At 37.7% G+C, this 18445-nt stretch overlaps 1 protein-coding gene across 6 annotated transcripts in view; it reads left to right on the forward strand.

The window, feature by feature from the left end:
- The window catches only part of Pik3c2g (phosphatidylinositol-4-phosphate 3-kinase catalytic subunit type 2 gamma), a 352621-nt gene that overhangs the window by 227276 nt on the left and 106900 nt on the right, over positions 1 to 18445 (forward strand). For all 6 annotated transcript variants that reach the window (XM_006976490.4, XM_015995399.3, XM_076568126.1 and 3 more), the window contains 6 exons: positions 1333 to 1513; positions 5633 to 5740; positions 11344 to 11436; positions 13141 to 13270; positions 17319 to 17455; positions 18085 to 18254. In XM_006976490.4, coding sequence (XP_006976552.1) covers positions 1333 to 1513; positions 5633 to 5740; positions 11344 to 11436; positions 13141 to 13270; positions 17319 to 17455; positions 18085 to 18254 — 819 coding nt within the window. The remainder of the gene's footprint in view (positions 1 to 1332; positions 1514 to 5632; positions 5741 to 11343; positions 11437 to 13140; positions 13271 to 17318; positions 17456 to 18084; positions 18255 to 18445) is intronic.

Raw genomic sequence — 18445 nt, forward strand, 5'->3', positions numbered from 1 at the left:
TTTCCTTTTTTTTTTGTTGTTATAATGCCAAACATTGTTTTTCCAGTATTCTTGTCCCATAATTTTCTTCAAGCTCTTCTAGCTTGAATACTATTTTCAGAAGAGGAGAAAATTAAAGACTAATTAAGATTACAAGAATCAATCTGAGAGTAGTTAAGTTTCAAAGGAATTGTTCCTTTTTAATTCCACTCTTGTGTTTTAGGGCATAATAGAAAGTGAGGTTTTAGCATATTGTAATTGCTTTTATGGCAACATAAATTACCAAGTGGCAGACAGAGTAATCAAATTCCTGTCACCACTGCCTTTCCTCGCAAGCACCCTCACTCATGCTCTGCACCTTCCATGAGCAGACTGCCAGGCATACAGAAGCTGACATGGGGAAGCTACAAAATGCAGATAGACTCCATGCTCCAAGGTGCTAGACACATGATTATGTCAGCACTCTACATTCTATTCCACTCTGCACAGTGAGGATCATGATTTTACACACAAAGAAAGAATGTTCAGGGGCTGGAGAGATGGCTCAGCAGTTACAAGAACTTGCTTCTCTTGCAAAGAACTAGAATTTGGTTCCCAGCATCTACCACAGATCACCTATCATCTACCACTATCACCTATAACTCCAGTTCCAGGGATCCAATACCCTCTTCTGGCCTTCAAGGGCACGTGCACACATATGAATACACACACACACACACACACACACACACACACACACACACACACACCTTAGGAAGTGAAATATCTTTTTTAAAATGTGGAAAGAATGTTCCAGCTTAAGTGGCTTATATGATGTAGAGCTAAGAATTGAACCCAGGAATGTCTAGAAACAAACAAAACAGTCTCTTGCCTTTACAGTGTCTTTCTAGAGATTGTCAGATGTTCTGAGGGTGGGACAGGATCAATAGATATGTATGTGATGGATTGGGGTAGATAACTTGGCAAAAAGTTGACCTTCATAGTTATGCTACAATACAGCATCATCCCTTGTTTAAAAAAATGTTTATAAATCCTTGCCCATATTTTAGTAATCCTGAGATTTCCTGACTTAAGTGTTGTAGATTTAGGAAGAGTGAAAGAAGAAAAAGTACATGGGGAATTGAAATAAGAAGGGGTAGTGTTTTTATTGATTCTCTTCTCTTGGAGACTCATTAGCTATCAGATGAAATTCAATGACTGCCAACAACAAACAACATTCTCCCCATTTTAAGCTGCTAAACTGCCCCCAGCCACCACATACAGATTAGTCTGAAATGTACTTATTGTTTCTGCCAGAGGTGGTTTAAAAAAAAATCTCCTTCAGACACAGGACTTCTTTTTGTTTTCCCCCAGGCTGCTGAGGGATGCACAAGGTGAAGCATGCTTTAAAAGTTGGTATCAGAAGCTGTCGGCTGCTCTCCAGTTCTGCGCAGGAGGAGCCCTGAACGATGAGCTTGCCAAAGAGCAGAAACTTGTCAAACTTTTGGGTGACATTGGAGAGAAAGTCAAGTCTGCCAGTGACCCTCAGAGACAGGTCGGTAGAGAAATCAATCTTTAGCATAATGTAAAATATCTACCTTTGAGTCAACTGTTTCAGTTTTATATCTTGGAAAACAAACTCCTCAAACACACTTAATCACAAGACTTTTAAATTAAGTATTTTTTTCATTTATTTTTCTTAGAGTTAATAATATTCTCAGTCAACAGGACACAAATGACTTGGTATATAAGGAGCCATGTGTGACACAGACAAGTCCTAACAAGAAGATACATACTTGAAAGCAGTTTGAGCAAAAAAAGTCCTGATGAAATAATATTTCTTTAAATATTTTTACTCTTAATTGTGTGTATGTGAATATATCCATGAGGGAGTATGTTCACATGATCGTGGGTGTTCCTACAGGCCAGAAGAAGGTGATGTAGTTACAGGCAGTTGTGAGCTTCCTGACTTAGGTTCTGGGAACGGAACTCAAATCCTCTGGAACATCGGCAAACACTCTTAGCTTTTAAGTACCAGTGTGTGATCTCTACAGACCCCTGAGGTTACAACCTTAACACTGTGACACAATCAGGCTCCTGGGAGAAGATTACAATCTAGCTCCATATTGTTCAAAAAAGCATTTTTGAAAACAAATAAAATTAATTAAATAAACATCAACAATACTATGGGTAGTCATATTCTTATATTAAGATCTACATACAACAGAGGTCCCCAACCTTCCTAATGCTATGCAACCCTTTAGTACAGTTCCTCATGTTGTGGTGACTGTCAACCATAAAATTATTTTTGTTTCTACTTCATAACTGTAATTTTGCTACTGTTGTGAATCACAATGTAAGTATCTATGTTTTCTGATGGTCATAGGCGACCCCTATGAAAGGGCTGTTCAAACTCCAAAGGGGCTGCAACCCACAGGTTGAGAACTATTGATACATAATAACTAAAATATTCTGCCTATTTCTCACTGGCATAACTGCATTTATTATTTTTTTCTTGACTTAAATGAAGCACATTTGATCTTTCTTTTTAATTATCTATATCATTAGCTCCCTTCATTGATGGGGACCATTAAGAAAGTTGTTTTAAGTTTGACGTTGCCTAAACAGGAGGGCAGTGGACACTCACCCTCTGCATAAAGAACATTATTCAATAGCAGTTGAATACTTATCACGAACAAGAAGTTAAGGATAGAAATTACAACTAAAACATAATCTTATCTTTAAGGAAACTCATAATTCCTTCACACTGTCTACAATCAGTAAGAATGCTCAATGAGACTGTATGAAAATAGCAATGTACAAAATGTGCTAAGTTTGTTTCCCAAACTAGAATTTTTCTACTGGAAGTCATTGCCTTTAATAAAAATGCCAGAAGCTATACTGCTGTGGTATGTTCTGTATGTTAAACATGTTGCTCTGATTGGTTAATAAATAAAACACTGATTGGCCAGTAGCCAGGCAGAAAGTATAGGCGGGACAAGGAGAGAGGAGAATTCTGGGAACAGGAAGGCTGAGGCAGAGAGACGCTGCCAGCCCCTGCCATGAGTACCAACATGTAAGGTACCGGTAAGCCACGAGCAGCATGGCAACTGATAGAGTAATAGAAATGGGTTAATTTAAGATAGAAGAACTAGACATCAAGAAGCCTGCCACGGCCAGACTTCTTTGTAAGCAATATAATAAAAAATGTGTGTTGGGTCTGAATGGCTGTGGGACTGGCAGGTGAGAGAGATTTGTCCTGACTGTGGTCCAGGCAGGAAAACTCTAGCTACAAAGAGAAAACTATACTGCTTTACCTATGCATGAGGGAATGGAACTAAACTGGATAAACATGGAATGTATTCTTTAAGTGGGAAATAAATAAATACCCCAAGGATACTTCAGACATATGAAAGGTAACACCTTTTAAATCCTTGGATTTCTCCATTAAAAAAAAAAAGAATAGCAAATTAAATAAATTGGTAGAGCTTTCCAGAAATTTGGATTTAGATTTGCTTCTTGTCTCCTGCTTTAGAATTACTCAGGGTTCAGGTGCATTCCATAGCTAAATAATCCTGGTACCTCTTTGATAGCTTATGTCAAGTTCCAGAGTGACACTGGTATTACTATCTGTTTCACCTTAACTGTCAGTGTTGGTTAAAAAAATTAAAAAAAATACCTTTTCATATGAAAATAAGAGGAGGATAAACAAGAAGTAGGGGGGTGCTGGTTATCTCTTTTTTATAACTTTTACATTTTATTGTATTTCAGTATTTTTTTTTATTGTTTGAGAATCCCATACATATATATAATGTGTTTTTACCATTCTGTCCCCTCAAAACCTCCTGTATATTCCCTAACATTTTTCCCTACCAACTTTATCCATTTTTTTTCAAATCAGTCAGTCCACTTAGTTCTTCCAGTACGTGAATGGGCATAAGGCCATCCACCAGAGCACAGGCAACCCATCATCAGGGTTCCATCTCAGAGGAAATTGACTCTCCCTCTCCCAGCAGCCACCCATCACCAATAGCTCTTCAGCTAGGGGCCGGACTATGTGAACCTCCCCAGCCCACGTTAGGATTCTGACTGGCTCAATCTTATGTAGGTCTCATTCACTCGGTCACAGCCACTGTTAGTTCATGATTGCCACAGCCCTGTCACGTTGAAAACACACATTTTGACATCAATCAACAGCTACCCTCGGCTCATAATTTTTTTACCCTCTCTTCTACAATGATCTCTGAATAGCGCTCTTGTGGATTTTATTTTGTTGGTGTTGTGTATGTGTGTAATGTGTCAGGGAGTGCACACATGCCGTGGTGTGGAGTGGAAGTCAGAGTGCATCTTTCAGGAGTTAATTCTCTTTTACTAAGGGATCTGGGAATCAAACTCGGATTGTCAGGCTGCCTTGGGGAGCACTTTTACCTGCTGAGCCATTTCCCATCCTGATAGCTATTTTTTAAAAAACCTTATTTTCTGTTTAAATGAAAAGCATTGAATTAAATCTAACTGCAGAGAAAGGTGACGAGGCTTTGCTCGCTGGGAGTGTTCACACACATTCAGTCCGTCAGACTCCACCTTCGCTCTTCTGAAACTCCAGAGGAACTAGGAAATGGAAACTCAACTCCTAAAGGAAAATTGTTTGATTTATGGTTTGGCCAAACCAGGGAGAGGGTGACTGCTAACTGCTCTCATTTTCCCGTAACAATATTGTAACTTTACAGAAAACATGCAGCAAAGGTCAAAAAATATGTCCCAGCTAATTTGCCTGTGAGGTAAGTGGTTGCAACTGTTGGCGACATCTTTCTGTGTGTGAGCACTGTGCAGTTCCTGAGGGAATTTGAATTCTGTGGGGTCTGTTGATTTAGAGTCCCTCTTTAAGGAGCATAGATTCTCTCCATGATATCATCAGGCAAACCCACATATAGACAGTGCATGAAGGAAAGATGCAGAGAAGTGTCAAAGTGGAATTTTCCCTCCTTCTAGATCCTGGGAGAAATAGATTTTGTCATTTGACACAGACTGAGAATAAGACCTAAGAAACTCTCCAGAGTAACCAGATTAAATTTCATCTTTATCATTCGCACAAAGAACTTTCAGACCTGGGATGAAAAGAATTTAGAAATGTACTCACTGGTATTGAATGAACAATTTGTTCACATAAATCATTGTTCCTGAAAGCGGGATGCCATTGATGTTTTTGTCTTTGTTTTATTAATGTATATAAGTAATGTTAGTAAAATGCATTGACTATTACCTATAAAACTTGATAGGTATAAATGAAAATTTCAGGAAATTATTTGAAAAAGATCAAATGATCAAGTGAATTATTGCTTAACACAAGGGTTTGAGATCAATGGACCACAATCAAGTCCAACCTTCCCTGATCTTTGACTTCCACACAATGCTTTGTGTGACATTTGCTTCTAGTTGAACCTGACGTCATTGAGAAAGGACATGAACTCTGTGGCTGGGGGTTTTCACCACCACTCCTATTGTCTCTCGCCTTCTGCTCCACCGTGTGTCATTTACCACCCACCTAATCCACAGTCAATCACAGTATCACCCTTGAGTTACAGAGCTTATTACAATACAAGAAAGGTGTAACTCAGAGTTGAGGTCTTTACAATTTCTTAAACATTGCTTTTTTCTGATTTTTTTTTTTTTGCAGGATGTACTAAAGAAAGAGATTGGCAGTCTAGAAAAATTCTTTAAAGATATAAAGACTTGTCATCTTCCTCTGAACCCGGCTCTGTGCATAAAAGGAGTTGATCGTGATGTAAGCCAACTTATTTAGTAGATAAATGAGCTGTTTACTATTTTACTCTTTAGATCATCAAATATTTGTACATAGCATAAATAATTCACAAATGAGTATTGCAACTACATTAAGGAAAATAATTTAATCCCATCCACACCATATATTATATTGGACTCATTGTACTGAGTGGGACAAACATTGATCCTGTAGTATCATTTTTTGGTTTAGAAACAAAAGAAATGAAAAAGAACAAAGGTATTTCTTACACTGAATGGGTTTGCTTTACTTCCTGGGGTGGTTGAATTGGGAATTTCATGGATGAAACTTTTCTATATCCCTCTGAGTTATTAAGGGATAGACCAGCTGGCAGAGCTGGTTACAATTTCATGCCTATTCATACTACATGGATGATGTGTCTATTACATTAATATCTTTAGCTATCCATCTCCATTTTGATTCAATTTAATATGCATCGGTGTCCATATATCAGTGCGTTAAAATATTTTGTGATTTTTACCCATGCCTATAAAGTCTTTCCTAGGATTTTCCGACTCATAACTTCCTTAGCCTTCAATTCCTAGTCTTCTGTCATGTGGTACCTCTTCAATAACTTATCTCTGACTTAGAATCTTTCTTTCTCCTTTGTTCCCACTAAGCTTTATTATCCTCCTTCTCAAAAATGCTAGAGTAGAAAGGTACTAATAGGGAAAATGATTGATAAATAGGATTTAAAAGTGAAGAGGTTAAGCTATCATGCATGAGCAGTAAATGATACTGAAGTCAAGTCATAAGACAACAAACCCAACAGTCAGGAGAAAATCAGTCTACTAGTGTAAATGTAAAAGGTTGCTAAGGATTTCATTTTACAGTCATCTCTTTGACTTTGCTTCTGTCAAGACTCCTCACAAACTTTTCATATTTGGGGAAAAAATAACAAGACAGTAAATCCTGTAAATTGACATATATCCATGTGGGCTAAAATTTGAAACATTACTAATGTTTTTTAAATGTTTGAGTTTTCAAGTGTTGACTAATAAATAGTTAAAGGCTAAGCATGTGAGAGATGCTTAACATAGAAAGAAAAACAGGATCACCAATTCTGGTTTGGGGTTTTGGCTTCTTTTTTGAGAGAGAGAGAGAGAGAGAGAGAGAGAGAGAGAGAGAGAGAGAGAGACAGAGAGAGACAGAGAGACAGAGAGACACAGACAGAGAGACACAAACAGAGACAGAGAGAGAAGAGGTATTAAGGAATAGAATGCTTTAACTCCAGCAACTAAAATTGTAAGTACATTTTGGTTTAGACATCCTTGAGGTTGCTGAGGTGGTGTTTGTGGTAAGGACTGGTCCTTGGGAAGCCAAGGTGAGCTGGCTGGGTCAGTAGTCAGCAGTATGGGAGTTGCTATAGCTCACCCTGTTCTGTTGCTAAAGCCACACTCTTTCGTAACACTGGAAGTACTGTCCTGCTGCTCAGGAGCTGCCCCAAGCAGAGCCATCTCCTGGCCATGTTTGTTGTGACCCTCTCTGTCTGGAACAGAGCTGAGCTTCTGTGGTACAACCATGGACAGTATTGACATAACCATATGACATTCTCATGGCACGGTTTAATCACTCCTCCAATTCTACTGAGCAGTGGGGTGAGAAACCTTACAGCTGAAATGAATGTGAGAAGGTCTCTTTCTAATAGAGATGCTTACAGAGCATTCTAGGGTCTACACTGGAGAAGCCAGGTGCAAGCAAGAGTGTGGTAAAGACTTCAGTTAAAGAAAATGTCTCATTCATCATTATAATCTCCATAACAGGGGACAAACACATACATGTAGGCAATTTGGGAGAGCTGACATTTAGAATTCCTAATTGTTGTCATACCACAAGTGAATCATACCACAGAAAATCCTTTGAATGCAATGTGACAAGGCATTCAGTCTCTTTCTGTATAATAGACATCACATGAACAAAACCATTCTCTGTCTACTCATGTAAACACATGCAGTTAAAATTCACACCTCATTATACAACAAAAATTTACACTAGTGAGGGACTTTATAAATGTAGTGAATATGAGTTCTTCTGTTATAGAACCAGTCTCATTGTTCATCAGAAACACCTTACACATGACCTAAGGAAGCTATTTGGTGCGTGCAGACCACTACTTCCATAGCTTATAGTATACCAGAGAGTTCACACTGGAGTGAATCGATGAGTTCAGTGCATATGGACCAGTCTTCAGTCTGGGTTCTAGCGGTTCTGGGTTCAGTGGGAGAAAAACTCAGGCCTAGCTAAACTTATTTTGCAAAGCATAGCTCTCAAAGGCCAACAGCAGGGGTCTTAGGCTTGAGTTGTGTTCTCTTTGCCAGACAAGTTTTCAACTTTGCCCCCTCAGGGAACCACTAATTATACAATTCGTCTATTTCTATTTCTATTTGAGTAGCTGAGCTGTGACCAGGTGAGAAAGTTGAAAACCTCTTAATGTAGCCTGTCTTTGTGGGTGGAAAAGCAAAAGCCAAGCATTTTATTTACTTACAGGGTTCTCTTTTTTCTTCAACTATTTTTATATCTATGTCAATCATCTCTGCTTCTCAAGGACAGAGGTCATAACTTTTTCTCTCTCTTTCACCTTTTATCTTCCTTTCTTCCTTCTAGTTTCAGCCAACATAAAATAATCTACAAGACTTTTATTCAGTTCTCCCGGCCTCTTGATCATGACCCTCTTAAATCTACCTTTTAAACCTCTATTCATAAAAGTTGTCTTCTTTGGTTTGCCTTTCCCTACCCAAAAAACCTTTCCTCTGCCTATTTACTAATATGTATGTCTCTCATAATCTTCAAGATGTAGTTCATCTCTAAATGATTTTACTCTTCAGACACATCTTCATTCAACTGTGATAAATTGCTTTGTGAATTCTCAAGTTAATTCATATATACATATATTCATACCTATATATATATTCATACATATATATATATTCATGCCAATTTTCATTGACATTTTAACTAAATGCAGCACTTCTTTCTGTTAACATCCAGATAATGGTTTGCACATTGCAATTGTTGATAATAGAATATTTTGACATGACTTTCAATAAATATACTGTATGTGAAAACAAGAAAGGAAACAATGGAAGCAGAATGGATTTAAGTAAAATGGGTGTCTAAGGTATTTTTCAGTCACCTTTTGACTTTTCTGTTCTCTTGACCTGGCATCCTTCAAAACAAGCCCCATAAATTGGAATTCAGAATTTAACTAGACTCATTTCTGTCTAATATAGGACTTTTTAATTCTATAACATGATAAGATCATAAGATTCACTAATTCTAGAGCATAACAAGCTCATAAAATTCATTAAAGGATCATATGACTCTCACAGCAGAAACTCATGCTTCTCATGCAGCCCCACCTTTAAAACTATAAAACTCAAATTGATTTAGCAAGCAAGGGTTTGTGTTTGGTTAGAAATTAGATTAGATTTGTGTTGACAACTAAGTTAAAAAATAGATCTCTTTGTTCTCAGTTTATACTGATTTCAGATGTCAGATACACATATTGGAACTTGTCCTTCAATACATATTGATGTCATATTTTACTGACTTGATAGATTGAACATACCAAATCCCTTTCTTTTCTTTAGTATTGATTTAACTCTTTACCTTCAATATGGATTCTCTACTACTCTATGCACAGGAACTCTTTCAACCTTCAAATAAATTGGAAAAATAAACAAGAGGGAAAGTTGAGTGGAAATAGCCAACAATGCAAAAATTAAGATATAAATTGAAAATGTGATGAAAGAAGAAAACTATGTTGTGTTATTATCTACAAAGAAAACATTCACTAGCAAAGAAACATGTTGAATCTTTAAGTACCCTTCTGCTCTCAAGCTCAACAGAATGTATCTCATATTTATTAGCTCATGTCTCCTTTACCAAAATGCATGAGGGAAAGTTTCTTATTCTCTACTTTACAGTGTAGTAAAGACACATTAGATAATAATTTTAAAATCTTATTGCTAATGGGGGCCAAGATTAGAATTCAGATTTCTCTGATCCATGTTTCCTTAAAATGTGTTCCAGGGCAAAAAATAAACTGAAAGAAAATATTGTTTTAAATAGAAAATTTAACTTTCATCTCTTAGCCAACTATTGTAAACACAAGATCTATATACCTCTTAGTTTACTTTAAGAATAAGTATATCTATCTCCATTGCTTGATGTATTAGTTTCTTTTCTGTTGCTGGGTAAAGCCACTGAAGGAGAAAAGGATTTATTCCTGCTCACAGTTCCAAGGGGATAGAGTCCATCATGACGGGAAAGGTATAACAGGCTGTTGTTGGTTGGTTTTACTGGTTTTTACTCTTTTGGGGGGCCTGCCACCCAGCTCTCAAATAAATCACACACAGAGGCTTATTCTTACTTATGAATGCCTGGACTTAGTTTGGCTTAGTTTCTTGCCAGCTTTCATTAACTTAACTTATTCAGTCTACCTTTTGCCTCTGGACTTTTTCTGTTCTCCTACTTCTGTAAATCTTACTTTGTTGATGATTGTGTAGCTGGGTACCTGGTCCCTGATGTTCTCCTCCTTCTCTGGCTCCTTCTCAATCTCCCTTTCCGGATTTCTCCCTCTATATTCTTTCTGCATGCAGGCCTCACCTATACCTTCTCCTCCTATTGGCCAGTTCTTTATTAGACCATCAGGTGTTTTACACAGGCACAGTAACACAGCTTCACAGAGTTAAACAAATGCAACATAAACAAAAGTAATACACTTTAAAATATTCTTCTACAACAGGTAGCTAACACAGAAAGCTAGTAATCACATTTCTATCCATACATCCCTAACTTCCCCCAAACAGCACCACCAACTGAGGATCAAGTGTTCAAACATATGAGTTTATGGAGGACATTTCTTATTCAAAACACCACACTTACACTACACAAAGGTTGTTCACATACTGTTAAGATAGTGAGATGGTACATGTCTTCATCATGCTTCTCATAAGGATTAGCAACTTAAAACTTGAGAATTAGTTCTGGAATTTTCCATTTAATAGTTTGGGATATGGTTGAAATTTGTATTGGAAGGTTTTTAATCTACTAAAAAGTTGGATTCTCAACTTAAAAGTACGGTATTTAACCCCTCCCCCTTATTTGAGAATGGTATGTTCTACAATTCTCTGAAGAATATTTGGACTGAAGTCTATAAATACTGTGGTTTTTCCCTATGTACAGCCTATTCCATGTGTATAAACTACACAAAAGTTGTTAACATACTGATAAGATAGTGAGATGGTACACTACTTCATAGGGCTCAGGAGGATCTGCAATTTAAAGCCTGAGAAATAGCTCTGGAATTTTCCATTCAATAGTATGGAATATGGTTGACTGTAGGTACCTGAAACTGCAGAAAGCAAGATACAAAGAAAGGTACCCTGTGACAAACACTTGCAATTGGGAAACTAATGTTAGTTTATTTATTTTTGACAAACTCAATTCTTTGTTTCAAAGTATAAAAATTGTATTTCTTCATTTTGTTTACTCGTCTAGCAAATTCTTCCAGGGGCTGTGTTTTTCAGAAAGGTGTGTCTTCGCCTGGTTTTGCTCACCATGTTTCCCTTCTCCTACTACAGGCCTGCTCATACTTCACATCTAATGCTTTGCCGTTGAAGATCACTTTCATCAATGCTAATCCAATGGGCAAAAACATCAGTGTCATTTTTAAGGTACAGTAACTCACCTGAATCCCAAAATTGATTCCATAAGCAGAACTATTGATTTATTGCTCACAAAAAGAAATGATTGCAGTTATTTCCCTTTGGCAAAAAACACAGAGGTTTCCCAATTATTTTAGAGTCTTTCTTATTACAGAGTCATGGTGCAAGCCAAGCTGATTGGCAATAAATCAAATGTTGCTGGCTAAATGCCAAGTATCCTTCAGTTCAAATCTTAAACTAAGTTTGAATAAATGAAAGCATAGGATCACTTGTGAAAGACAAAGTGAAATGTGTGGAAGACTCCAGAAGCAGAATTTCTTTTGGTCTAGATTAGAAAAGAAAAAAAAAATGGTGGACATTACCTGGAACCTGTATAGCACACACACAAACACACACACACACACACACACACACACACACTCATTATGGGGCACGAATAGAGGTCTTGTGGGAGTTGGTTTTCTTATTCTACCACATTGTTCCTGGGAATTGAACTCATTAAACTTGGCCTTTTCTCACTGAACCATTTAACTATCTCACCTTCTCACCAGCCATGTTTATTCTTGGTTTTGTTGCTGTTGTTTCTTTTTTCTTTTTCTTTTTATTTTGGAGAGAAGTTTTCATGTAGGCTATCTTTGAACTCCTGATTCTCCAGCCTCTACCTCCCAAATGCTAAAATTAAAGGCATGAATCAGCACTTGCCTATTTCAGGACATTGGATTATTTTTCTTTTTTCTATAAATAGAAAACAAATGAGGAGCATTTCAGTCTTCATATGAACCCACGGGGAAAGAACAAACAGCAGTCAGAGGGTTGTAGATGGGGCAGAGCACAAAGAGACACTGACAAGGAGGGGCAAGTAGAAGTGCGAGTCTGTCTGCAGAGTCATTCAGTTAATACAGCCAACAATGTCCTGGGATGAGCCTGTGCTGGATTCTGGCTAATTTCAGAAATGAGAATGATGATGCTCACACTTGGCCTTTGACCCTCAGAACCTTAAGCATTAGTGATCCCAAAATGCTCTATTTTTCATGAAGAAAAAAAGAAAGAAACCTTATCAGGAGTCATCTTTGTATAAATTAGAGGACAGTTGAATGATCAAACTCTTACTTATGTGACAGCACAGAGTTTTCCCCTTTGGGACCCATCATGCTTCGTTCACCTCTGATGAAAACCACCCCTTTATTGTTTATCTTCAGAGATGTTTTCTGAAAGCCACCTTGCATCCTCCACAGTAGAGATCAATGATTCACAGGTACCATATCACATGTGTGCTCTTCATGGTGTAGTGAAGAAGCTGCCAGGATTCTAATTGCATCTCTGTGCATAAGCTTATGATAGGGCTAGTCGTCTTCACTTCCAGATCTTTGGTTGAGTTTGAAACTTGAGAAAACATCCATTCTGCCTCTCTGCATTAGAGTTTGAGTCTAAGAAACTGTGTCTGGGTAACGAATAAGGAGATTATTATCAAGGACAGCATTCCAAGCAGTTCCTCTCATTCAACAGCTGGAGCTCCTGTGACCCTTTTAAAGGCCAGATCTCCCTCTCCTTGCCTGCTGTCAGAAGCACAGGGTGCTTTCAGTAATAATGAAACAAGAAAACCTCCCTAAGTTGAGCTGGAAAGATATTCAGGGGGAAAATGGTGTAGACCATGTCGGGATACTTTGAATGGCACTTTCGGAGAGGTGTGAGCCTGCAATCTTGTTTTGACAGGCTGGGGATGATCTTCGGCAGGATATGCTTGTTCTGCAGATTATTCAAGTGATGGACAACATTTGGCTGCAGGAGGGCCTAGATATGCAAATGATCATTTATAGATGTCTATCCACAGGAAAAGCCCAAGGTCAGTACAGATTTGAAAATAAGGTGATTTACATTATGTACCTCACTCATTCTCTGGTAATATGTCTCAAACCAACAACAGCTTTTAGGCTCCACATTCAAAGATCCAAAGACCTTTGTATTTTTCCCTTCCTAAAAAAGGACAATTTTAAAAATTAAAAATAAAGAAATTGATGTAAAGCATAACATGTTTTTAGATATTAATTATGACTTTGCAATTCAGATGTTAACTGTGACATTCTTTGCTTCCCTCTAGGAATTAGTTGCTTTAATGACTACTCATTTCTTTCTTCATTTCCTAAGATAATGTAGATGTTAACATCTGTAGTGATAATATCATGGTGCCCAGTATCACAGACTAGTGCTGTAACAGATATTGACAGCCCAGGGGGAATTTCCAAACTTCAAAGTGCAATTTTCTCTTGAATGTGTGTCACTTTTGCAAGTATAAAGACAACCTTTCATAAGTCTAGCACCATCCATAATAGAATAACCTGTCCACTCAAAATCATTGTCATCATTAACACACAATTTGCATACAATTAAAGAAACCCTAAGCATTATAAACATACAGTATAACAACACTTATTTATTAATTATTTGTTACTTATTATTATTTGTATGTGTGCATGTGTGTTTACATGCAAAATGTGGGTGGGTGGAAGCATGCATGCAATGGGACATGGGTGGAAGTCAAGTGACAGTTTTGGGGATCAGTTCTCTCCTTGTACTATGATGACCCTGGGAATCAAACTGGGGTCATCAGGCTTGAGTGGCAGAAGATTTACCTACTGAGCCATCTCACTGGCCTAGAACTGACATTTAATTTTTAAAAGAATTTTGAATAGCTATAAAATCAGTCAAAATGAACAAACATGCACACTTGAACATGACTCAATATTTCTTTTCCTTTCTAAAATCCAGATATAAAAATGAAATGAAAGACTAAATGGTTAGGTTCATTGGTCAGTTTTATTTGGGGCGAGTATTGATGTTTTTATTTTGCTAAAGTTCATGTTAATGCTTGCAATTGCACAAAGCCATGGTGTTTCCTATGTAGTTACACTACCTCTAAGTATTTTCTCTTTTTAAAATAGTCTTAATGGTGACTATTCATCCTATATACTGTAGAGTTCAATAAAGAGCATTTCCTTAAAGTACATCCTGTGTTTCGATCATATCCACCCTCATACCCTTTTCTTTCTCCTTCTACCTCTCTCCCTCTTCATGTTGGTCTCCTTCCCTCCTGAAGCCTCCATTCTGCTTGCATGTCATATACACATAGATGTGTGTGTGTGTGTGTGTGTGTGTGTGTGTGTGTGTGTGTGTGTGTGTGTGTGTTTTCACATATCTCTAAAAAAAACTTAGGGTCTACAAATGGAAGAAAATATAGTATTTGTCTTTCTGACCCTAGTTTTTTCACTTAGTATAATCTAGTGGTCTCTCTTTGCATCCATTTACCAGCAGACAAGATCATTCCATTCTTCTTTGTGACTCCATTGTGTATACACCACATTTTTCTTTATCTTTTATACAGCTTCATTCACTTACTCTGGGAAAAAATCCTAAATAATGTGGTCATTTTTTTTTTAATTCCAAGAGATCTACTATTTAGACCCATTGTTGCAAAATGCACTATGAAGGTCCTCTCTTCCTGGGGCCTTGGAAGCAGGGCCCTAGCCAGTGTATCCTGAGATGTTATCTGCTAAAAGCAGAATCCCTCTCAGCTGACTCTGGAACCACTGTAGATCACAGACAAACTTATTTTGTCCCAATAGTAGGGCCCTGCTTCAAGCCAAGTGGTCCCCAACCCTTTCCTAACTTCTTAAACAGCTCTGATTACTGCTGCATTGGAATTGTCATCTCTTGCTTTTTACCCTTCCTGATCTCACAGAAGGGACCTAATTCTTTCATATCCTAATCTTCTGGGGAAGTAAGAATGAAACCAGCTTAGCCAGACTGTGCTTCTAATCTCCCATGGATCACCTGTGCTTAGAAATCAAATAAATGCTGGGTTCTGGTGGAAAGCTACAGTTCCATCTACTCATGTCTGTTTGTTATCGCAGCATGTGTCCCAGTGCAAAATCTTTCATATTTCATAGTTAATCAGTAATTTCTAAATAAACAACTGTAGACTTTCCCAAGTGGCAAATGGCAGAAGACATTATTTCCCCCTCTGTGTACCAAGAGCCCTCTTGACAGCAAGATTTACAGCAGGAATTATGCTGACAGAACATTTCTTCAACAAAAACAGAGAGTAAAATGAATGCCATTTTCAGGAGACAAGGTTACACTTTCATTAGATTCTGGGATTATTGGATACCTATTGTTCAAAAAGCATTCAGTTTTATGGCCCTCTCTGTGGTCATAGAATTTTTCTGGTGCTCCTCGTCCTTTAGTATTTGTTTATCTCTTAACTATGGTGAGGATTGCAAATATAAGAAAGTCTAGATTTCAATTTATTTCAGTAATTTTATTTATAAAGCAGTGTCTAGAGAATTACTGGGGGATACTCATCTACGGAGAAGCTGAAATACTATTTGTACTGTTTTCACTATGTTCCTAAGGTCGTTAACATATAAATATTTTCAAGACCTCTGATTTTTAGTCTATACAGGATAACAATCTTAGGAGCACAGTCAAAAGCCTTGATGGATGAGAGGTCGTGGAGGCAAAGGTCCTACTTAAGTTCAATCAATACACTCTCCCTTTTAAATGAAATCATTATTACAGTTTCTCCTTAATGTTATCTGGCAGGAAAGGGGCATGTGGCTCCCTCCATGGCTTCTCTGTTCACTCTCAGAAATTTAACAGAGGTGCTTCCATTAATCTAAACAGAATTTTGTTTTCAAAGTTTAGTGTGTGTGTGTGTGTGTGTGTGTGTGTGTGTGTGTGTGTGTGTGTAGTAATGTGTGCATCCATGTTTTTGCATATGGGTACAAATTCATGTGTATGCACATACATGTGAAAGCTAAAGGTTGAAGTGGAATATCTTCCCCTTCACTCTCCACTCTATATATTGGGGAATAGTCTTTTATAAAAATTATTGAGGATTTTTACATGAAATATGATTATAAGCACTCCTTTTTTCCTCCTCCAACTCCCCCCACATCTTCCTATCTTCTGGACCTGACATGGCTATTGCACTCTGAACTTGAGTAGCTAGGGGTTACTTTCACAAGACCTGCACAACATCAAGCCAGCTGAAACTCAAGCACAAATGGGGCATACAATATGCAAACCCTCCCCTGTACTGAGGAACCATTGACAGTTGATAGTTTCTAAGGTGGGATGATGAATCCTTGTTTTTGAGGATGTGGCCACTGGTGGGATTCCCATGCTCCAGTGGATGGCTCCACGTCCGTGCATATATAGGCAGCACTATCTGGAAGTTGAAGACGAGAAGAAAGAGGAGATTCTCTTGCTGAATCCCGGACTTTCAGACCTGGGAATCTGGCTACCCACCTTGCCTTTGTCCACCTCTGGAATTTATAGGCATACCACCATGACCTCCTGACATTTACAGAAATCCTGGAGTCTGAACTCCAGTTTTCAGGCTCTTTTAGCAAACTCTTTACCAAGGCACCACTTCTTCAGCACTCTGAACAGAGATTTTTATCATGTGTTTGACAGGTTTGTTGAGGGAATTATATTTTGTTCATGGAAGGCAGAAACAGATTCACTATTTAAATGTAAATGTCCTCCTATAAAGTTTCACCACTTTCCATACATGTGACAGTCAATCTGCTCTTCTGGTGACCATGGGCTTCCATGAGACCATCTATATTGGCTCTCTACCATGGTTCTAGAAAGAAAACATTAAGCTACTTCTGATAGATCTGATGAAACCCTAACAAACTCATGTTGATGAGACTTAGGAGAATGATCAGGAGCCCTCTACACAAGAAGATGGTTTGAGAGGAAGGAGGAAATCCAAACAGTGCTGATAAACACTGCTGCCACCCACTTTGAGGTCCATGGTCCAAGTGTTCCTCATCCTGGGGAACGAGGCTAACCTCGTTCTTTAATCTCTTTCCGTTATCATCCAGGATTGATAGAGATGGTGCCAGATGCTGTGACGCTTGCCAAGATCCATCTCCACTCTGGGCTGATAGGACCACTGAAAGAAAACACCATCAAGAAGTGGTTCAGTCAACACAACCACTTAAAGGAAGATTATGAAAAGGTTTGTTCTTCTGGAACTAATTTTAAGTAATGCACTTAAATAAGAATATGCCTTGGTCCATTGGATATTGTGATTTATGGAAAAGTAAATTAAATCCACCTTGAGTTCTAATTCACTCACTCATCAGCCATGTGAGAATGACCCAGTTTAACTGGCATATTAACTAGATGAAAGTCTCTGCATTTTGTTTTCCTTCTGGGTGAAGTTCCTGGCTATACATAAAGAATCTCTTCACTCAGATATGTCTCTCACAGAAATCACATTCTAGAGATGATGCTTTCTGAAATTGAATCCTTCCAGCAGCTTCCACCTATTTGCATACAATCTCCAATTTTTATAAATAAACTTCTATATTAAATATCTTTTGTTATGCCCTGACTTTTCATCTACCATTGTTAAATAGCTTGGAAAATGTAAGATAGATAGATTATAGGAATAGATTATAGATAGATGATTGATAGAAACATAGATGATTATATAGATATAATACATAATAGGTAATAAAAATAAAGATATGTAATAGACAAATGGACCTATAGATGATATATACCAGAAATAGATGGTAGATAATTATAGATGCTTTTTCTCTTTACCATTGTCATGTTGTGTCATCGTTTCTCAACTGACAGGCCTTGAGGAACTTCTTTTACTCTTGTGCTGGCTGGTGCGTGGTAACATTCATCTTGGGAGTCTGTGACCGACACAATGACAATATCATGCTGACAAAGTCAGGCCACATGTTTCATATTGACTTTGGAAAATTCTTGGGTCATGCACAAACATTTGGCGGTATAAAAAGGTCAGTTCACAAACATTTATTACAATAATTAAGCAATGTTCTAAATAATATATAGTGTGTAATGGCAGAAGAGCCCATCAAGTAACTTGTACAAATCCCCCAGGGTAATATAAGTATGATTATAAGTCTAATAAGATGGAAGGAAAGAGGTTTTTTTTTTTGTAAATTATTAACAGAAGAGAGTTTCTTTA

Source organism: Peromyscus maniculatus, chromosome 3 (assembly GCF_049852395.1).
Source record: "Peromyscus maniculatus bairdii isolate BWxNUB_F1_BW_parent chromosome 3, HU_Pman_BW_mat_3.1, whole genome shotgun sequence".
Lineage (NCBI taxonomy): Eukaryota > Metazoa > Chordata > Mammalia > Rodentia > Cricetidae > Peromyscus > Peromyscus maniculatus.